Source organism: Sinocyclocheilus anshuiensis, unplaced genomic scaffold (genome assembly GCF_001515605.1).
Source record: "Sinocyclocheilus anshuiensis isolate Anshui unplaced genomic scaffold, SAMN03320099.WGS_v1.1 scaffold1759, whole genome shotgun sequence".
NCBI lineage: Eukaryota > Metazoa > Chordata > Actinopteri > Cypriniformes > Cyprinidae > Sinocyclocheilus > Sinocyclocheilus anshuiensis.
Genome location: NW_015548294.1, coordinates 8,740 through 29,801, shown reverse-complemented (window position 1 = coordinate 29,801; position 21,062 = coordinate 8,740). Strand labels below are relative to the sequence as shown.

The 21,062-nt window shown below is 43.1% G+C and overlaps 1 protein-coding gene across 1 annotated transcript in view; it reads right to left on the bottom strand.

Annotated features, from left to right (window-relative positions):
* The window catches only part of LOC107655940 (male-specific lethal 3 homolog), a gene marked incomplete at its 5' end in the record, with an annotated part of 152,236 nt that extends 132,041 nt beyond the window's left edge, over window positions 1-20,195 (bottom strand). The window contains one exon of the mRNA XM_016443574.1: window positions 19,885-20,195. Within this exon, the coding sequence (XP_016299060.1) occupies window positions 19,885-20,195 (311 nt within the window). The remainder of the gene's footprint in view (window positions 1-19,884) is intronic.
* Between the last annotated feature and the right edge of the window lie 867 nt (window positions 20,196-21,062).

The window sequence follows — 21,062 nt, the reverse complement described above, 5'->3', positions numbered from 1 at the left end:
TATAATCCATAATTATGTCCCCACTGGATGCAACAAATGCCTCGTTTATAATGGGTTTTTTAATGTTTTTTTCTCGTCGCTCACAGTATGGTAAGGGGCGTAACATTTCTGTCACACGCTTGAGGTATTTGGCCAATCACAACGCACTGAATAGCTGGCCAATCAGAGCACACCTCGCTTTTCAGACCGATGAGCTTTGTAAAAATTGACGCGTTTCAGAAAGGCGGGGCATAGAGGAGAAACAATAATGTACAGTATGTGGAAAATTATGTGTTTTTTTAACCTTAAACAGCATAAACACATTTCATTACACCAAATACACAAAATAATGTTCTTTTTAGCAACATCATATGACCCCTTTAACTTTAACTGCATTTGTAGTCAGCACCATATTACTTGTGAGGGAAAATTTATTATTATAGGTATTATTTGCTTAACTTTACAAAAGCGTGTTGTTTTAACTGTCTAAATGCTTCATTAGTATGCTTGAGTTACTTCAATGTACTTCAAAAAAACCAACAGGAAATGTGACTGTGTGTGTTCAGACAAGTGTGAGACCGAAAATGTTATTTTGGCTTCTTTTACATCCTAGCTTCTTAGAAAATAATTTTGCATTAAATACAGTACTTAGAAATGCATCTATTGGACATTGTTGTTTACCTTAAAGGTGACATATCCTTAAAGGTGAAAATCTGACTTTTCCAGGTTTTAAGGTCTCTGGTGCATCTACCAACCAAGGAAACATGACAAAGATTAACCCAGTAACTTTGTTTTGGTAAGCCTTTTTCTGCAAGTGTCTGAAAAACGAGCTTGTCTGATTTTGCTCCCCTAGTGACGTTGCAAAGGGATCTCATTATAATATTACTTCCCCTTAACCTGTAAGTTTTCACCCACGGCGCCATCATTTTGATTTCGCAAGTGACAACAGTGTACCAGCTCTAATGCCATGGTGAAAGTTTGAGCAAAACATGCTAACTGTTCTGTCTTTGGCTGCACAGACGAGCACAGAACGCTATTTAGAGTCCCAGCCTCAGAGGAGACAAGAGAGCAGTGAAATTATTGATTTATTTACTGTATATTGCTGCTGCCACACAGATATAAAATAAACATGCAATTTATTTCCCAGCTGTTTACCTTCACAGACATAACCGAATGTTTTTGTAACTCGTTTGTTTTTAACGTAAACTTGTGTGTGAATGAGAACTTATTCAGTTCTCACATGCTGTGACAGCCGCTTTCTGTACATGTGCACTCAGAAAACCGTATATCAGAAGTTTAAACTAATATTGTTTAAAACGCATGATTTCAGCACGATAAACATGATAATCAGAACCAAAACAGATGTTCCCTTTCATAGGTTCACTTCAATGCTGCAATGGCATCATCGCTATGGGAACACCTCCGGTGTGACGAATGTCTGGAGCTCTTATACCATCACGCCAATTTCATTGGCCAAATAGCGCTTAGCACTGCCCCTCGCTTACATCATGTACGCTATATCAGCGTGCTACGTGCCATTTCATCAGATTTCATTTCCTTCAGGAAGTGGATCATCTGTTGCCCGAAAGAAAGCGTTCTTTTCATCATGTTCTCAGCTATTTTCATTAAGAGCAGTTTACTCCTCTTCAGCGGACACGATGAGCAACAGGAGATGCATTGAGCCGTGCGAGAGGTTCATTGCAGGAGGAGACACTCACGACAGGTGCATGCTATGTTTGGGCTTTAAACATGCTCAGGCGGCGCTTAACGGCCTATCTGATTGTCAACACTGTGAAGTATTACGCTTGAGGTTCGTGGCCTTCACTAAGAAGGGAGGCCTAGCGTCTAACCCCCGCCATTCCGTTTTTGCGGTTGCCGAGGTGCCGCACGAGATGGTCGCTTGGGGTGACGCGTGCGAACCGGAGCTTATGAAGGGCGAGACGACGGAAATTTCTCCTTTCTTCTCGCACTCTCCGGGCTGCGTTCAAGTGCTTGAAGAGCGCTACATAGACCCGGTTGTCTTTGTCAACAATGAGTTGCGGCCTACCTCTGAAGCTCGTGATTCGATTTCTTTTGGTTGTGGGCCGTATGACGAAGACGTGCTGTCTACAGCGTCCTCCGATTCTGAGGATTTAGTCTGTGATTTGTGCAGTTCTCTCCCTCCAAGTGGACAAGAGAAACGTACTTCCCCATCTTACAGTGAGCTGTTAGATGTTGTTACGCGCGCTGTAGACAAGCTCGGGTTAGATTGGGACAGCGAGCCGGCGCAAAATTATGCCCAGTCAAAACTGGACGACCGATTTTTAACCAGCCACACTCCATCCCAGCCCCATAGGCCTCTCCCCTTCTTCCAAGACCTCCACCAAGAGGTTTTGAGGTCTTGGAGACAACCGTTCTCGGCACGGATTTCTAATCCAGCTGCCGCTGATTTCGCTACTATTTCTAAAATGACGGAACACGGTTATGCGACGATGCCGGCCCTTGAAGAGACTCTTGCGGCACATCTCGCGCCAAATTTAGCCCCAAATCTCGCTTGGAAGTCTGGAAGTCTCGCCCCCTATTGCCGTCCAAGCCATGTAGAGTTACTTCTGCTTTAGTCAGAAAATCTTACATGGCCGCGGCTACACTTCATTCCATGGGTGTACTTCAGGCTTATCAAGCCGACGTACTTAAGGAGCTGGATGAGGGAGAAGGCCTGACACCCGAGGCGGTTAAAGAGCTCAGACGAGCTACGGACTTGGCGCTTAGAGCAACCAAACCATACAACTCGAGCAGTGGGCAGGTCCATGTCAGTTGGTGTGGTGTCAGTTGAGCGCCACCTTTGGCTCACTCTCACTGACATAAAAGAGAAAGATAGGACTTTTCTTCTGGATGCCTCCATTTCTAATGACGGCCTGATCGGGGATTTGGTTACTACCTTCGTGGAAAAGTTTTGTGCAGCGAAACATCAGTCTGCCACCTTTCTCCAGCTCATCCCGTGCAGGTCCAGGGAGACTGAGCGTCAACCAACGCTGGTTCGTTCGCGCTTGTCCTCTTCACAGCGCCCTCGTGAGGTCCAGCGATGCGAGCCTTCGCCTATGGCACCCCCTCATAAGGATTGGGGTCCTAGGTCTCGTCCACCGGCTCGCCCACGCCAACGCAAATGGATAGACCCGAGTTCGACAGCCTTTTTTTCTTTCTCAGGCTCCTAGTAGTAGTTCCTGATTTCCCCGCTCGTCTTCGGAGGCCAGGCCCTCCTTTGAAGAGTTTGGACGAACCGCACAAGTGTATTCGCCTCTCTCATCGTGGCCGCCGCATATTGCGCCTCAGGCAGTTTTAGATTGAGTCTTCACAACGAGCACATCCTCAGACAGTCTGTGCCTTTCGGCCTTCAGAGTACAAGAGAAAGACCTAGGGTCATGCGTGCGTGATGACGGCCGCAAAAGCCCCCACTTTCGAAAAGGTGGCGGGCTGGCCCGATCGAGCGTTTGGATGTCTTCCTTTTACAGAGGTCCCCGCCACTCAGGTGCTTCGGGGCCCTGTGCAAGGAACTCAGGTGATGACTTCGTCAAATGCGGTAACCCCACATGTGCTACCTGTTTTGGCAGACACCAGCGGGTCTCTGCAATCAGGAGATGTTTTGGCACCTGCAGTTCAGCCATTGCCAAACGTAGAACAACTAAAGCCTCTGGCAGACTATTGGGCCGCGTGGAGCTGCTTGCCCGAAGTCTCGCAGTGGGTTTTGGGCCTCGGTTTTCAGTCAGGAGATCGTGTTACTCTTGGAGAAAGGGGCTATAGAAGAAATAACACCTGCTCAGACAGTCAGGCTTTTACAGCCAGTATTTTGTTGTGCCCAAAAAGAATGGCAGTTTATGTCCGATTTTGGACTTTGGATTTTGGTCGTTTCAATCTTGCACTCAGGGTGAGCAAATTCAAGATGCTAACGATGAGGTCCATTTTGTCTCATATCCAACCAGGAGACTGGTTTGTAAACATCGATCTAAAGAATGCATACTTTCACATCCAGAGACACAGGAAGTTCCTCAGGTTTGCTTTCCAGGGCAAAGCTTACCAATTTTGTGTTCTTCCGTTCGGACTGGCTCTGAGACTCCTCGAACGTTCACAAAATGTATGGTCGCAGCTCTGGCCCCGTTGCAGCTCCAGGGCGTCCGAATTTTTAACTCCCTGGACGATTGGCTAGTATTAGCTCAATCCCAGGATCAGGCATTGGCACATCGAGACCTAGCCTAGGATTGCGGGCAAATATTGTCCTATCATAACAAACCATACATCAATGGAAATTTTATTTATTCTGCTTTGAGATGGTGTATAACTCTCAATTTCAAAACATTGACCCTTATGACTAGTTTTGTGGTCCAGGATCACATATGGCAGTCTGCAATCGCAATCTGGACCCAGTCCATTGCCCTATAGCATGAGTGCTGGAGTTTCTTCAGAGTCGTTTTTCTGAAGGGGTGACTCCTGCCACTCTTAAACTCCCTGGGGTCGACGGTCATGCCGGCACGACCAGCTCACTTTTTTTAAGATCAGTGCAAAAGACACTAAAAATACTCTGTTGATTTTGGTCACACAAATAAGTGTTATCATTCAAAACTGTTAAGTGTCTACTTTTATTTGTGTAAACTCACAATAACAACAAAACTTTGTGCTTTTGTAAAATAAAGAAAACATACAGGGTGCGTTCTCTGTCTTCGCGAATATCCATCTGAAACGTGTCACTAAAATGAACTGAAACGCAGCGAATACTGAAAGCTTGAAGTGTCTTTTTTTAAAGGGGTCATATGATGCGATTTAAATTTTTCCTTTCTCTTTGGAGTGTTACAAGCTCTTGGTACATAAAGAAGATCTGTAAAGTTACAAAGACTAAAGTCTCAAATCAAAAGAGATATTCTTTGTAAAAGTTAAGAGTCAGCCACACCTACCTAAAATGGCTCGTTCTAACATGCCCCCACATACCTATGTCACTATCTGGGAAGATTTGCATAACGCCGCCCCAAATGTTCACGCAAAGAAAGAAGGCGTAACTTTTATTCTTGCTGTAGTATTGTTGTTGTCTACTAGCTTGGTGTGGGATGATCTGGACCAGACTGGTGCACAGTACTCGCTGGCCAATCAGACTACACCTCGCTTTTCAGACCGATGAGTCTGAGTTTGTAAAAATCGACGAGTTTCAGAAAGGCGGGGCATAGAGGAGAAACAATAATGTACAGTATGTGGAAAATAATGTGTTTTTTTAACCTTAAACCGCATGAACACATTTCATTACACCAAATACACAAAACAGTGTTCTTTTTAGCAACATCATATGACCCCTTTAAATGAAGTCTTATCGAAAACAAATATTCTGTGATACAGTAATCCATATAAAACCAACAAGATGTTCAGTCTTTCCAGTCTAAACTCATTATCTCTAATGTGATCCCGCCCACAAGCGGCTTGCGCCCTTCATATGTAAATATCCATGTGAGATGCGCGCACATGTAAATGCCCAACGTAAACAAAGCGTGAGGATAATCGAGTTCATCGCGGCTACGGTTCGTTTCTGGAAGACGCGCTGAGAGAAATAAGCCAGAATTTACCTCAGAAGCAGATGCGCTGAGAGGAATAACTTCTATAATAATAAGAAGAACAAGACTTCATCCAGCGGAGGAGATCGATCTGATGAGTAAGTAATGTTTCTTTTTTGCATTAGTTCACGTGTTATTGTGACATAAACTTGAATGCATTTACTAGTTGGCTTTTTCCCAAACTATAATTCCTGACTAAAATGTTTGAAATTAAGTCTTCTTCTTCTTAGCGTTTGCATTGCGTGTCTACGAGGGAGTGGTTCACAACATCAGTTGCTGCCCACTCATCGCTCCATGCCGAATTGGCTGTCATATCCTCTGGTGGCGGGTCCAGCCAGACAGGTTTTCTTGATGACAGGCGGGCTGCTGGATGCAGTGTAATGTCCGTATTGAGTGGCAACTTGTCATTCGCTTGGACTTTAGTCAGCAGCTTGGCAGTGGCCTCCTGTCGTCGGAGATGTGGTGGTGGTATGTTGCTGAGAACAGGCAGCCATGGAAGAGGAGTAGAACGTAGAGTTCCAGTGATTGTGCGCATAGACGTGTTTAACTGAACGTCTACTAGCTTGGTGTGGGATGATCTGGACCAGACTGGTGCACAGTACTCTGCTGTTGAATAACACAGAGCAAGTGCAGTGGTCTTTAGTGTCTGGGCCCTTGCACCCCAGCTTGTGCCGGCCAGTTTACTGAGTAGATTATTTCGAGAGCTCATTTTAGTTGCTGTCTTGTTCAAATGATCATGATATGTTAATGAAAGGTCCAGGGTAACGCCGAGGTACGTGGGATTTGGGTCATGTTTAATCTGATGGCCCTTGAGGAAGATACTGAGCTCCCGTTTGGCTTGAGCATTGTGGAGATGGAAGATACTAGATACCGTCTTCGTTGCACTGGGTTGGAGTCGCCACCTACTGAGTAAGTCCACCATCAGATCCATGTCCTTGTTCAGTACGTACTCGACCTCGTTAAATGTCCGATTTTGGGTCCCAATGCAGATATCATCGGCATAGATGAATTTGCGGGACTGTGTTGCTGGAAGATCATTAATATAGATGTTGAAGAGACTTGGAGACAGGACAGACCTGTCGAAAATGGAGGAAGAGTTCTATAGCCTCCACTACCCAAGGCGGTAAAACTTTGGATAGTCTCAACAGGAGACCAGCATGCCAGACTGTGTCATAAGCCGCAGTTAGGTCAAGGAAGAAGGTCCCAGTTTTCAGATTTTTCTGGAATCCGTTTTCAATGTATGTCGTCAGGGCAAGGACTTGGTCACCAGTGCTACGTCCTTGCCTGAACCCTGCCTGCTCATCTGTGATGGTTTTCTCCAAGACTGGGCTGATTCGGTGAAGGATCAAGTGTTCGAGTATCTTGAAGCACACGAGTAGCAAGGATATTGGGCGGTAGCTAGCCGCGAGATTTGGGTCCTTGCCGAGTTTCGGGATGGCGATGACTTTTGCCTGGCGCCAGGCTCGTATGACAACATCCTGCCAGAATTTCTTAAACATCTTGGACCCAAGGCTAAATCATGGCTCGCTTCGTTCTACACGCGGATAATTAGAGAAAAAAAGATTAAAAAAAGGCATCTTTTTTTCTCGAATTATCCGCGTGTAGAACGAAGCGAGCCATGATTTAGCCTTGGGTCCAAGATGTGCTTTATGTATCCCCCAATTGTAAGTCGCTTTGGATAAAAGCGTCTGCTAAATGACTAAATGTAAATGTAAATGGATCAAGCATTCGAGTATCTTGAAACACACGGGTAGCAAGGATATTGGGTGGTAGCTAGCTGCGAGATTTGGGTCCTTGCCGGGTTTCGGGATGGCGATGACTTTTGCCTGGCGCCAGGCTCATGGCATCTTTTTTTCTCGAATTGTCAAGCGTGTAGAACTGGGGGAGCCATGATTTAGCCTTGGGTCCAAGATGTTTAAGAAATTCTGGCAGGATGTTGTCATATCTTTCACCGTACAGAGCACCGCCTCCAGTTCTAACTCTGTGAATTCCTCCGGGCAGTCTCCCTCCAGTCCGACTGTCTTCAAGCGACAATACTGCTGCCACTCGTTGCGCACAGATTGACGGTGTGGTTTCGACAGTGGTGCTTTTGCCACCTGGAGAAGGTGGCTGGCAACGGCGTTTGGACTGATGGCTGGTTTAGACTGTCCTGGTGGTCGTTGGGAGGCACCCAGTCGATGAATCAGGCTGCAACTCTTCCGACTGGAGTGGGTGAAGTTGAGTTTTTCCACTGATTCTTCCCATCGGCTACGTCTGGCAGCATCCAGGAATTCAATTAGGTGGTCGGCAATGTCGGGGTTTCCAGACCCTTCGTACTTCTCAAGGAGAGCTTGGCATTCGACATCCAAGCACGGTGTGTAGACTGGCCTACAGCCACGGGGGATGGCTGAAGTAGCAGCACTGAAAATTGCTCCTTGGAAGTGTTGGTAAGCCTCCTCGATTGGGATGCAGTGAGAAGGGATGGTTACAACACTCCTCTCCCAGTCGGCTTTACGGAAGTTCCAGTGCTTCTTGTATGAGCCGTGGATGATCGGCAATTGGAGTCCTATGGGGGTGAGCAAAGGTCTGTGTTGACTATGAGGGAAGTCTCCCAACACCGTCTGGCTAGCTGGCTGGGGGTGGTCACCGATCGATGTGATCCAACACAAGTCCAGTGAGTAGTCCTTTTGCCATCTTGCCAAATGGAATGTACCACATTGCTTGGCATCATGGGTCAGAGCGAGATCACTGTTGGATGCTTATTCCACCAAGGCCTCTCCATCCTCGTCAGGTTCTGAATAGCCCCACTCAGGGTGATGGCTGTTAAAGTCGCCCACGTATGCCGCAGGATGTACAAGAGCTGGAAGCACACCTTGCTGCCAGTGCTGACTGGGAGGTTTGTAGACATTGGCGACTCTGAACTCTCCAACCTGGACGATGTCACAGAAGTGTGATGAAGAGACTGGGGAGGCATCAGCAACATCACTGTGAACATATGTTGCCCGGCCGAATCTGGCATCTGGTGTTGACGAGATAAGGTCAAATCCTCCAATGGTGTAGCGCCCTGCTGACTGGTCTGCTACGTGTGTCTCCTGCAGACAGATAACATCAACACTGTGACGGTGGGCTATGGCGCTGATGAGTGTTTGTTTGGCTGCAGATAGACCCTCGACGGTAAGTTGTAAAACTCTAAGTGCCGGTCCAATGGCTTGAAAGTCACTGCACACTGGCTCGTCGGGATCTGCTGATGATTGTGGCACGTGACCGGGATTCAATACTGGAATTCGGTCTGCTGGTTGGATCATTGCAACTTCGGGTCCTGGCTAGAAACCAGGTCGGAGTTGACGGAGCGCGACGAGAACGCTGATCCAATGCTCCCCTTGAAGCCCCTTTGAAATGAATGAAACATTTTGAATATGATAGACAATTCATTGTATTAAAATTTCTTATGGCGTGATTATGTTTTAATGCTCTATATAACATAAAACAATAGCCTATATAAAAGTAATATGAGTGTACACTGTAACATGATGAATGCTACGAGTCTAAGAATGTTTAGACTAGATTATTAATACTCTGTTCACAAATAGATTTTTATAACTGTTAAACAATAATAATTAGTTTCTCTAATATAAAATGTCCTTTTTTACAATAGCACAAAGCATGCGTGAGTCTATGACTACAAAATCTATATATACAGATGCTCCTGATATTAACATGCTCACAAATGTTTTTTTTATGGTTGTTTGCTTTTTTGTGATCACCACAGGTAACACCACAGATGAATCCTGCTGACTTTCACTTGAGTCTCTTCAAACTGTTTTCCTCTGAGAGCCCTGTACCAACATCAGATGTTCAACTACACTGATATTCTATGGTAAAACAAGCTCCTTGACTGGTGATGTTGTTTTGTTTTGTTTTTGTTCTTGAATCCATGGAAAGCAGCAGCAAACACTTAAATATCAGGTATGGTTTACTTGTTTCACTTTTTGAACAGAATCTGTTTTCAGGGAATGACTCAAAGTCTGTTCACATCTCTGTGGTTAGACCAGTGTTAACAATAATGTGTATTTGACCTTCATTGTGTATGTTTTGATTATACTGTGTTGTAAATAAAATGCAAATAATAATAAAAAAAAAAAAAACTTTTTTCAATCTCCTCATATTCTCTCTTACCTGCCTTACAGTCACATGACTCACTGACAGGCCATTAGGAGACAGCCCTTTGTCTCTCAGGTGTGAATCACTAAATATTCATGGCCATTGTCACTCCCTCGCATAAAGCTTGTCTATCACAAAACATGTATTACAAAATTTAATTGTTTTCTGTGAGTAAGTAGAATGATTTTCACATAATTTTGATGTAAATATTCTAGCCTACAAAAGACTGATTACTCAAAAGACTTATTCAGAACTATTCAGTATGGGTTTTATGGCCTTATTTCAGCTACATTTTTTTCCCAAAACTTACTAACCACGCATCATTTTTTTTTTCTAAAAAATGCAAACATGTAGATAAATTTTGCTCACATATTATTGTAGCACAGTTTGCACTGAATACGAAAAATATATAAATTACACATTGACCTACATTGAATTACACATATAACGTATGTTATAAGTAGCTGTAATAAGCACAAATGTCAGGGCATGTCAAAACATCTCAAGGGCCCCAAAATCACCTCAGAGCCCAGAGGGTTAAGGTGTATGTGGCGGCCATATCTGCTGAGCACGTACCCATGGGGGGTGTTTCAGTTGGTCGTCATCCTCTGGTCTCCCGTTTCATGCAAGGTTCGAGACGGCTTAGGCCTTTCCGCCCTGCACAAGTCCCTTCTTGGGACTTATCTATCGTTTTGGAAGGCCTGCCAAGCCATCCATTTGAGCCATTGGAGTCTGTGTCAGAGAAACTGTTGACACTTAAGACGATTCTTCTGGTGGCGTTATCCTCCCTGAAGAGAGTAGGGGATCTGCAGGCTGCTTCCATCAGCCCTTCGTGTATGGACTTTGCCCCGGGGCTGGTTAAAGTCTTGCTACAACCCAGGCCTGATTATGTTCCTAAGGTCGCTTCGACTCCGTTTCGTTTTCAGCAAGTGATCTTGGAGGCTTTCTCCCCTGCTGATGTGGGGTCAGATAGCCCGAGTCTCTGCCCGGTGAGGGCACTGAAGGTCTATGTCGACCGCACAGTCCAGTGGCGTGGATCGGACCAGTTGTTCGTGTGTTTTGGTGGTAAGAGCAGAGGGTCTGCGCTCACCAAACAGAGAATGTTACATTGGATAGTAGAGGATATCTATCTGGCCTACAAGGGGCATGGCTTGACTTCGCCTTTGGGGTGCGTGCTCATTCTACAAGAGCAGTAGCTTCTTAGGCTCTCTTTAAGGGGTCTTCGTTGGATGATGTCTGTGCTGTGGCAGGTTGGTCATCTCCTAGCACCTTCATTAAATTCTACATTCTGGACGTGAGGATGGCTCCTGGTTCTTATCCGTTTGAGCAGACGCTTTCCCTGGTCTTCCAGCTATCCGAGGTACGTAAGGCGTTATGGTACAGCGTTCCCATAGCAATGACGTCATCGCAGCATTGAAGTGAACCTATGAAAGGGAACGTCTCGGTTATGTATTGGCGCTTTTCCACTGCGTGGTACGACTCGGCTCAGTATGGCTCAGTACGGCACGGCACGGCACAGTTCGGCTTGGCACGGTTTGCGTTTCCACTGCAGTTCAGTACTGCTTTAGAGTGGGCGGGATTATTCACATGTCGTTATAGTTGCGCCGCCTCTACTACCACGACTCCTAAAAAAAACTTTTTCATTCCGCATCGCCCCATCAAGCTCTCTCTGGATCCACTCCTCTGCTATCAACGAGAGGAACGTCTGTACTTCCGGGATCCGCTCCTCTGCTATCAACGAGAGGAACGTCTGTACTTCCGCAACAGACAACAAAACTTTTTGTTTGTTAAAAAAAAGGTGCGCTCGTTCAAAACAGTTGCATTCGGTCCTTCGCTGGCTGTGCTGATTTAAATCTAGCGGTTCTTTTGTGTTTGTGATGATTCTCTCCGGCCAATCCGTGATCAGCAGAGTTTACACGCCACGTTTTGGTAACGGTACGGTTCACTTGGAACCCCAACCAATGTGGTACTAAAAAAAGTACCTGGTACCAGGTACTGTACCCAGTGGAAAACCCCCCAAAAGTGAACCGTACCGAGCCGTACCATGCAGTGGAAAAGCGCCATATGTAACCTTGGTTCCCTGAATAGGGAACGAGATGCGGCGATGCTGGCCGTTCCGTACATCCAATAGCGCTTCCTTTGTCATGTGGAAATCTGATGAAATAGTGCACAGCACGCTGATATAGCGTACGTGATGTATGCGAGGGGTGGTGCTAAGCGCTATTTGGCCAATGAAATTGGCGTGATGGTATAAGGCAGTGGTCGGCAACAGGCGGCCCGTGGGCCAAAACTGGCCCGCCAGCAATAATATCTGGCCTGCGCCCACAGCTAGATTATTTTGATAGCGGCTGGTTCTAAAATAGATCTGTCATGACAGCAACAGTTACTCACAATCGGAGTCTGCGAGCGGAGCGCGGAGTGGAGCGGTGTGATTTTAAATGGAGCGAGGAGCGGATTTTTTAAGTCGGAGCGTCGTGGTTTTCATTTGCTCCAAGAGCGCTCCACCGGCCCGTAATATAACTGCATATTTAGCAAGAATTCACATGTTAAACATGTTTAGCTAGCTTGATAGCGAAGGATCACTCAAATCAGAAAGAATGTGAAGCTATGATGACGGCAATGGAGATGAGCAGGAAGTTATAGTTCTCAAGGAATTTGTTTGTTCCTTCTAGATACTGAACATTTTCAGCTGAAAGCATGATTTAAACAAGTACTACAACACTTATTCACACGCAATCGCTCTCTCAATAATGCATTCAAACAAATGTAATCTTACAGTGCTACTTCATCTATATCTGATATATCCGAGCAGAAATCTGTAAGAAATGCATCGATCCGTGTAAAATAACTGACGAAAACATAGTTATTTTCATCACAAACAAAATTTGCTTAAAATAAATAAAATTATATTGGCCATCAGCCACCCTGCTTTCCAAGATATCGGAATCAGCATTGGCTGTCAAAAAACCCATATCGGTCGACCACTACATGTGACTGGGCTTTATTTAACACTGTGGCCTCACGGCAGTAATAGGCATTTTGGTGGACTACCTACTGTAAATCATGAAGTATGTAAATTATAATTATGGTACTACATGATAACCAAAACTGGCCCGCCAGCAATAATATCTGGCCCGTGCCCGCAGCCAGATTATTTTGATAGCGGCTGGTTCTGAAATAGACCTGTCATGACAGCAACAGTTACTCACAATCAGAGTATGTGAGCGGAGCGGAGTGGGAGCCGAGCGCGGAGTGGAGCAGTGTGATTTTGACTGGAGCGAGGAGCGGATTTTTAAAAGTCGGAGTGTGGTTTTGACTCGCAGCAGCAATTATACCTTTTAATGCGGACAACCATGTTATTAGCTTGTCATGTGGTAGGAAAAAAGTTTGCACACTAGTGTTCCAATAAGCCTCTTTGAAGCTCTCCTCTTATTTTATTTTTTAATATAGGTTATGAACAGAACTGTGATATTTCAAACATACTGAAATACTTTAGCCGCGGAGAGAAGGCAGAGTGGTGTTTCAGAGATCAGTGAGCACGGAGTGGAGCGGGAAAGGGTGAACCCAGAGCGGAGTGATTATTAAATGCTCGGAGCGCGGAGGGGAAATTGTTGCCGCTCTACTCCGCTCACATACTCTGCCGTACATCGCCACACAAATGTGCCTTTTTGTTAATGACTGTCCTACTACAGGATTTAACACAGAGTAACAGCTCACTACCAGTTACAAAAGACACTGTAACCATCTGTCACAGGCAATTCTAGTTGCAGTTTTCATCAATTAATTTCTTAAATGATCCTTTGACTATGTCCTGGCCCGCCATCTAGTGGCGAAATTTTTTTTGGCCCGATGCCAAACTTACTTGTTGACCCCGTTGTATAAGGGCTTCAGACATTCGTCACACCGGAGGTGTTCCCATAGCAATGACGTCATCGTAGCATCTCGTTCCCTATTCAGGGAACCAAGGTTACATACGTAACCGAGACATTTTTTAGCAGGTACGAGCTGTAATGGCGCAGCTCTATTCTGGAAAAGGGGGCGGGGAGCAGCACCTCATTTGCATTTAAAGAGACAGGCACGAAAAACAGCGTGTTTCTGCTGCCACTCAAATTAGGCATTTTCAAAATGATATAATAAATAATCTGTGGGGTATTTTGAGCTGAAACTTCACAGACACATTCTGGGGACACCAGAGACTTATATTACATATTGTAAAAAGGGGCATAATATGTCTCCTTTAAAAGGACACATGTTTAATACGCATTATGATTGGATGAGATAGAAGTAGGGCTGCCCTCGATTAATGGTTTTTCTGGTTGACTTGTAGTCGTTCATTTGAAGCATTAGTCGAGTAATCACACGTTTATTAATAAACCATTTAAATCATAATAAAGAGCCTTTAATTGCCTACGTAGCCAAATAAGCGCTCAAGCGCACACATAAAGCTTGCCACAGCACACCGGCAGAAGTAATAATTATGAATGTGTCAAGGAAAAACGGTAAGGAGGCTGCATTAACATTTTAATAACTTATTGATAAATTAGTGCTTCTGTGTTCTCGGTTTAATAGATGAAGTCGGCTACATTGACTCGCCATCTCCGCAGTAGTGGATGCACCTGTATGCAGGTTTCATACGTATTACATAATCTAAGAATATTTGTATTCCATTTGAACTGGTTCATTTGAAAGTAGACATTTCACTCTCTATAGATAAATTTTTTATGTCTGTAAGGCAAGCACACAGAGTTTCGTGCTCAAGTTCACAGAGACTGGGACGGCAGAAAGCGCATCCTGTTTGTTTTTATTATTTTACAAAAGCACAATGTTTTGTTGTTATTCTGGGTGCACACACATAAACGTAGTCTTTACAGATTTGAAAGATGTATTACTCTTATCTGTATGACCAAAAATGACTGTAAAATGAGTATTTTAAGAGCAAGTGACCGCACTGGCGCCTCTGTCTGTCCTGCAGTGAGCGCTACTGTTTAGCTTCCACACTCCGCACACACACTTATAGCGCACATTTCTCTACATTTTGTCCATGTAAAATTGCTGCTAATTACATATTTCAGATGATAAGCCATATTTGAGGTTCATGAATGATAGGCGAGCGTTTGGATTTCCTGCCCGATGTAGCCTACTATATTACCACAAAGACCAGTCATTAACGATCTATCCGCGTCACGGACTGCATGACTTTGCAAATGTGGATTTTTTTTCTGCGACTAATAAAATTTTGGTCGACCAAGCCTCTTCTGGTCGACTAGGGATGGAACGATTACCGGTTTCACGATAAATCACGATAAAATGCCCTGACGGTTAGTATTATTGTTTAAAATGTAATTATCATCAAAACCGTATTTGATTATCGCGATTTTGAAAATTCGCAGTAAATCCTGTCCAGCCAGCATCAGTCTGACGCAAAAGCAGCATGCAATGTTGTTGTTGTTTTTTTTTGCACAAGACGAAATGGCGGAAGGCAGTGACAGCGCTCGGGAGATTTTTCAGCCATCTAAGAGGACCAAATCGGTGGTCGTATTTTGGCTTTAACGAGAGTCCTGAAGGCAATTTAATCGAGGACGGTCACCCTGTCTGCTGATCTTGCAAGAAGAAAGACGCTGCAAAAGGGGACAGGACAGTATGATCACTACAGCAAAATTATAGTAGTATTAATACTAAATTCCTCGGATTTCATTTCCAATACAATCAAAAACTGAGACGCAAGACGGCAAGCTGCATTTGAATGAAACGAGAGAGCGCGTCCGCGCCTCTGCGGTGATACTTCTGTTTGGAATTCGCCCTATGTCTCTTGTGAGCATCCCTATGCCCTACACTCCCTTCGAAGGGCAGAGCCCTTGAAGTGTGTTCTTTGAAGGGTGCAGGATATTACTGTCTCGTATAAGCGTTTGAAACTCCCTTGGCGAAGGGAATGACTGACCAAATGTTACCTTGACAACGCTGCGCGTGCGTGCAAATGTTTATGCTAAAAAAAAGTGCATATAGCTGCTAATTGTATTTGTTGTTTGTTGATTTTCAAATATAAAACTTATTGAAATGTTTTCAGTGTGTGTATCAGTTCTTTTTGAACATTTTCATCTAAATTTAACAAAACTGTGATAGTATTAATAATCGTCATAAATTTGGTCACTATAATCGTGATATGAAATTTTCATACCGTTACATCCCTATGGTCGACTGACGGTTAGTCGACTATTAGGGGCAGCCCTAGAAACAAGCATCCTGATTTGATTAGGGTCAACGTATTTCCTGGTCATCGCACTTTGTAGGCAGCATGAATGACTGTTGTGACTAGACCTTCTTCTTGCAATCTTCAAAAGACTTTTGTCTCATACCTTCATTGAAATGGAAAATGGCCAGGCGCGTACGCCCAATGAAACTCTCTCTCTCTCCAGCTCATTGGCTACTGATACAGGAGAGAACCAATCAGCTGTGCCATTTGAAGATGTCATTATGTCATAGTGAGTTAGATCTATTGGCCATCTAGAGTTTCATGCCAGAACTTTGTATTTCTGTCATGACAACTCTTGGAGTGATTTTCATGGTAATATTCATGACAATGTTAATGTATTTGGTCTTGGCGGAATAGATCTGCTAGCGCATTTGATACACATAGAGCCGTAGTTCGCTGACAAGCTACGCAATATCGCGTTTATAATCGAATGCAATTCATCTGCGATTATGAACGCGATATTGCGTAGCTTGTCAGTGATCTACGGCTCTGTGTATTAAATGCCGCTCCATCTGAAAGCACGTGATGGAGATTTACTACTAATCACAGAACCGGTTTTACTGACGAGATGCGCATGACAATCACATGCGATTTATTGTGCAGCCCTAATTGACAGACAGGAATAGAACAAGACACCCCCCACAAAGCAGATCTATCGACAAGACATATGTACTGCTGCTGCTCCGAAGAGCCATGTGAACCACATGTATTACTATCTATGTGTGCCTGGGCTACCACGCTGACCGGCTTGAGACTAGTGGCCTATGGGCTATGTGTGCCTGGGCTACCACACCAAAAGGCTTAACAATAGTGGCCTTCACACTACATGCATTCACAAATATGCTTATTTTATTTAACCTGTTTTCATGTCTATCGGCGTTTCCTTAGAGCGATTACATGCTCTACACTCGGTTTGCTCCAGCTGTACAGATGCGTAAATGCTAGTGCTGTGTTCAAAATATCGATACGACGATGTATCGTCACAGAGATTTGACGATACGAGCATCGATACAGCTGGCCGTGTGTGTGACTGAACTTAACATCAAACTGCTTCTGTTTCACACAAATGCTGGCACAGACGTGCACATTCGGCTAGAGTCGCTTTGAACTCGTGCATCTTCGGAAGTGGAGCTGCACAGAAAGTCCTGCTGCGCGCACCTAAGCGAACTTGCGGACACGTCGAGTAAATCAGCCTTGTGTGCGTTAGATACAGTGAAGACAGCGCGTTAGTTTAGAACTCTTCTATTTTTTTTTTTAATCGTAGAGAGTGTGTTAATTTGTGAAATGATAACCTACCAGCAATGTAAGTGATTTTTTTAAATATATTAGAATGAGTACATTACAATATAAATTTATTAGAACGAGTACATTATTATTTATGGGCTTAAAAACAAGATGCAAACAATCAGAATATTGTACCTGGTTGGGAGTGCACAATGTAAACATGAAACATATGCCATTACCTATATTGTACTGTGGTACAGTTATGGAGGCCTTTCTTAATGCAGAGGTCAACTGCCTGCTCTGCCAATAGTTAGAAATGGCACTATAGTATGCAGTGTTTAATAAACAGCTGTTTTTCTAAATTCTGCTGAGGTGAAATTCAGTGCAGTCCTGTATCATGATACATATCGTACCGTGGCCTCTGTATCGTGATACGTATCGTATCGTGACTTTACTGGTGATACACAGCCCTAGTAAATCCTGCTGCTAATATGCATAATATTTCACTCCTCCATACGATGCAAACTGCTAACATGACATTTATTTTAACCTTGTTTATGGTTGTTCATTTTTGAATTCTATTAGGCAGACCACGCAGTACACACAGCGATATGGATTAAAAGAGCATTCATTTATCTTAGATGTTGATTTCAGACGTTTCTGAAGTGCACTGCTACTGCTACAGCAAATACTGCCAAGTATTTAAATGTTGAGTAGCGAGCTCATTGGCTACCGATACAGTAGAGAACCAATCAGCTGTGCCATGTGATAATGATGTCATTATGTCATACTGAGTTAGATCTATCAGATTGCGCCATCTAGAGTTTCATGCCAGAACTTTGTATATATTAGTCAAAATTAACACGTTAATTGTGCACTTTTTTCTTGGCATCCTTTGGATAGCATTACAGTAGACTATATGAACACACTATCAAGCACGATAAGACAAATTAATTTGGTACTGACCAAGCGGCAACCATCTGGTCTCTCTCTTGAAACTAACATGGAAGTAACTTAAACTGCAATTCATCGAATGGTCCTAGAGACTGGCTCCAAAAGAGAGTCAGTCCCTTAGACCCCCCCCCCATGTTAAAATGCCCAACATTACAGCAGAAATTTTTTTTTTACAGCCTGGTACAAAAAGTGGTTTGGTCTATATAGCTAATTTAGCTCTTCATGATAATTGTGAGGGGAGTGATTTTTTTTTATAACTCATCCATTTAAATTATATTAAGTCTTAAAGTTCTGCGTAATTAAGGGCATGGCCACTTGAGTGACAGGTGGATCGCCACTGCTGTCACTACTGCCAAACTAGGCGGGCGTGGTTTCAGCAACCAGGTAGCTCAGCTCCACCCACGTCCCACCTCTTTGCCCATTTTTGATTATCCAGGAGTGATGCGCGGCCAAGATGGCAATGGCCAGCTCCGCCCACTTTGGGCTTCAAAAATGCTCCTCAGAGACCTACGGTTGACGCTTCAAGCTTTCTATAGATATAGATTGATATTGTGTTCATGAATAAAAGTAGACCCTTTACAGATCTGAATGATGTAATGCTCAAAAATGACAGAGTAATGCAAGTTCTTTTCGGCGTTATCAGGAAAAAAATACACAAAACACATCGGTGCATTTGTCGACCCCTGGGGGTTAACAATCATATACAACTTATAAATCATTATATGCAAAATTAATAGTAGTTATTAGTAGTTATTATTGATGTGGTTTGGAATTGGTAAAATGTGCTAGGAAAAAAATATGATTAGAATATAGACTTACATAATAATTATGTACGTAATGTATATTCGAAACAGATTTAAATGAAACTACTTAAAATTATGCATACAGTTACAGTTTTAAGAAATAAAACAGTTTCCCAAAGAGTAAAATACTTGAAAAAAGCCCACACACTCTCAAAAATCAAAAGTCACAAGCGAAATTAAAGCAGTGTAAGCAATTTACTTTCATAATAAGCTTAGTGATATGAAATGTTCTGGTATTAAGAGCCAGTTCAAGAAGAGGTGGTGATTCTAACAAAAGACTGTTACAATGTGAAGCTAAGTGGATCTATTATATAGACTGTGTATATCCGAAGGGATTAAATGAAGAACTTCAATTGTCATGTTTTTTATGAATTGTACTTTCTTGTCAACTCCAACAGACAACCATTGTTCCCCAATTTGATGTATATTATCTATTGCTTTAAACGTACCCATGTTGTGGTCATTTCTTTTTTCTTTATTTCATTTCATTTTTTCTTTTCTTTATTATTTTTCTTTAATTGTTTTTTTTTATTTTCTTTATTTCTTGATATTGTGTAATTTAATATGTTGTTTTATTTATTTATTTATTTTTTTATCTAGCATATTCAACCATGTTTTTTGTTTTTTTTCTTTTTTGGATCAGTGCTTGTTCTGGTTTGATCATGTGATCTCCTAAATCATCATGTGATTTCTTAAATCAAGATGTTCCCAGTTCCAACACTGTTAAGCTTGGCATTGAAAATGGTCAACATGTGACCGAAACGTTTGCCATGTTTTTTTCATTCAATTGCTTACACTGCTTTCATCTCGCTTGTGACTTTTGATTTTTGAGAGTGTGCGGGCTTTTTTCAAGTATTTTACTCTTTGGGAAACTTTTTTGGTCTACGCACCTCGGTTGGATTGTTTTGAAGGCGCTGTGAGTCTCTGGCTAAAATAAATAAAACAGGACACAGAAAGTGTGACTCACTCTTCTCTAGGTTGAGGAAGAACTTGGGTAGTGGTGCCTGCACCTCAGCAGGCCTTCGCTTTGGTTGAGGAGAGGCATTGCTGCTGCCTCCACCCCCAGGCTCTGCCGCTCGATCCCCTCCAGATGTATTGCGTGTTGAGCGACGCAAAGATTGGGTGGAATCGGAATCCAGGTAGGCACAGCGTCTGCGCTTAGGTGGGGTTGCCATGATGACGGGGACACTGGAGGATTCACTCAGAGCTGGTTGGCTGTCTGTGGACTGGGGAGTAGAGGGATTCTGGCCAGGACTGGGGGATCGTTCTCTGAAAGTCCTTTAATAAAAGTGAAAATTATGAACAATGTTAATTGGGATTTCAAACAGCTTAATTGATTCAAAAACTCAAAAAAATAAAAAAGATGCAACATCACCATTATATCTTTAGTACCTGCAGTAACGAGTACACCTTAATTTCCCACAAACATGCATGTAAATGTCCTGACTGACAGGGACTGCATGTGTGTGTGTACCTGGCATTCCCTATATTATGGGGACCAAATGTCCCCACAAGGAAAGTAATACTAGTAAATTTTGACCTTGTTTTTGTATTTTTGGTTAAGTTTTTGAAAACCTAAAAATGCATAAAGTTTTGTGTGGGGGGTAGGTTTAAGGGTAGGGTTACGGTAAGGGAATAGAAAATACAGTTTGTACAGTATAAAAACCATTACGTCTCTGGAATGTTCCTTTTTATTTTTTTTCTGGAATGTTCCTATTATTATTATTATTATTATTACTGCGTGTTTCATGCTTTCTGTGAAAATGCAAAACATTCTAAGGCTTAAACACCCAAAAGAGCACCATGAATTACAAACAGAAAGCAAGACCCTCAACTTATGGCATATAACTATGACAGTAATAGGATAATTAATATGAGGATATTGGCATAGGTCTGATACTTTAAAAAAGCAGGATATTACATATAGAGGATAGTTAAACTTATACAATTATCAAATAACTGATATTGTTTAATACAAACAATTAATTTCAAGTGATTCTTCCAAATGGCTATAGGAAAGTTATACTGCCATTAACAACCTATAGCTCAGTCTTTGAAACATCCATACATTTATCATAGATTAGAGCCCGACTGATATGGGTTTTTTGGGGCCAATACCGATATTAGGGGGTAAAAAAAGTCTGA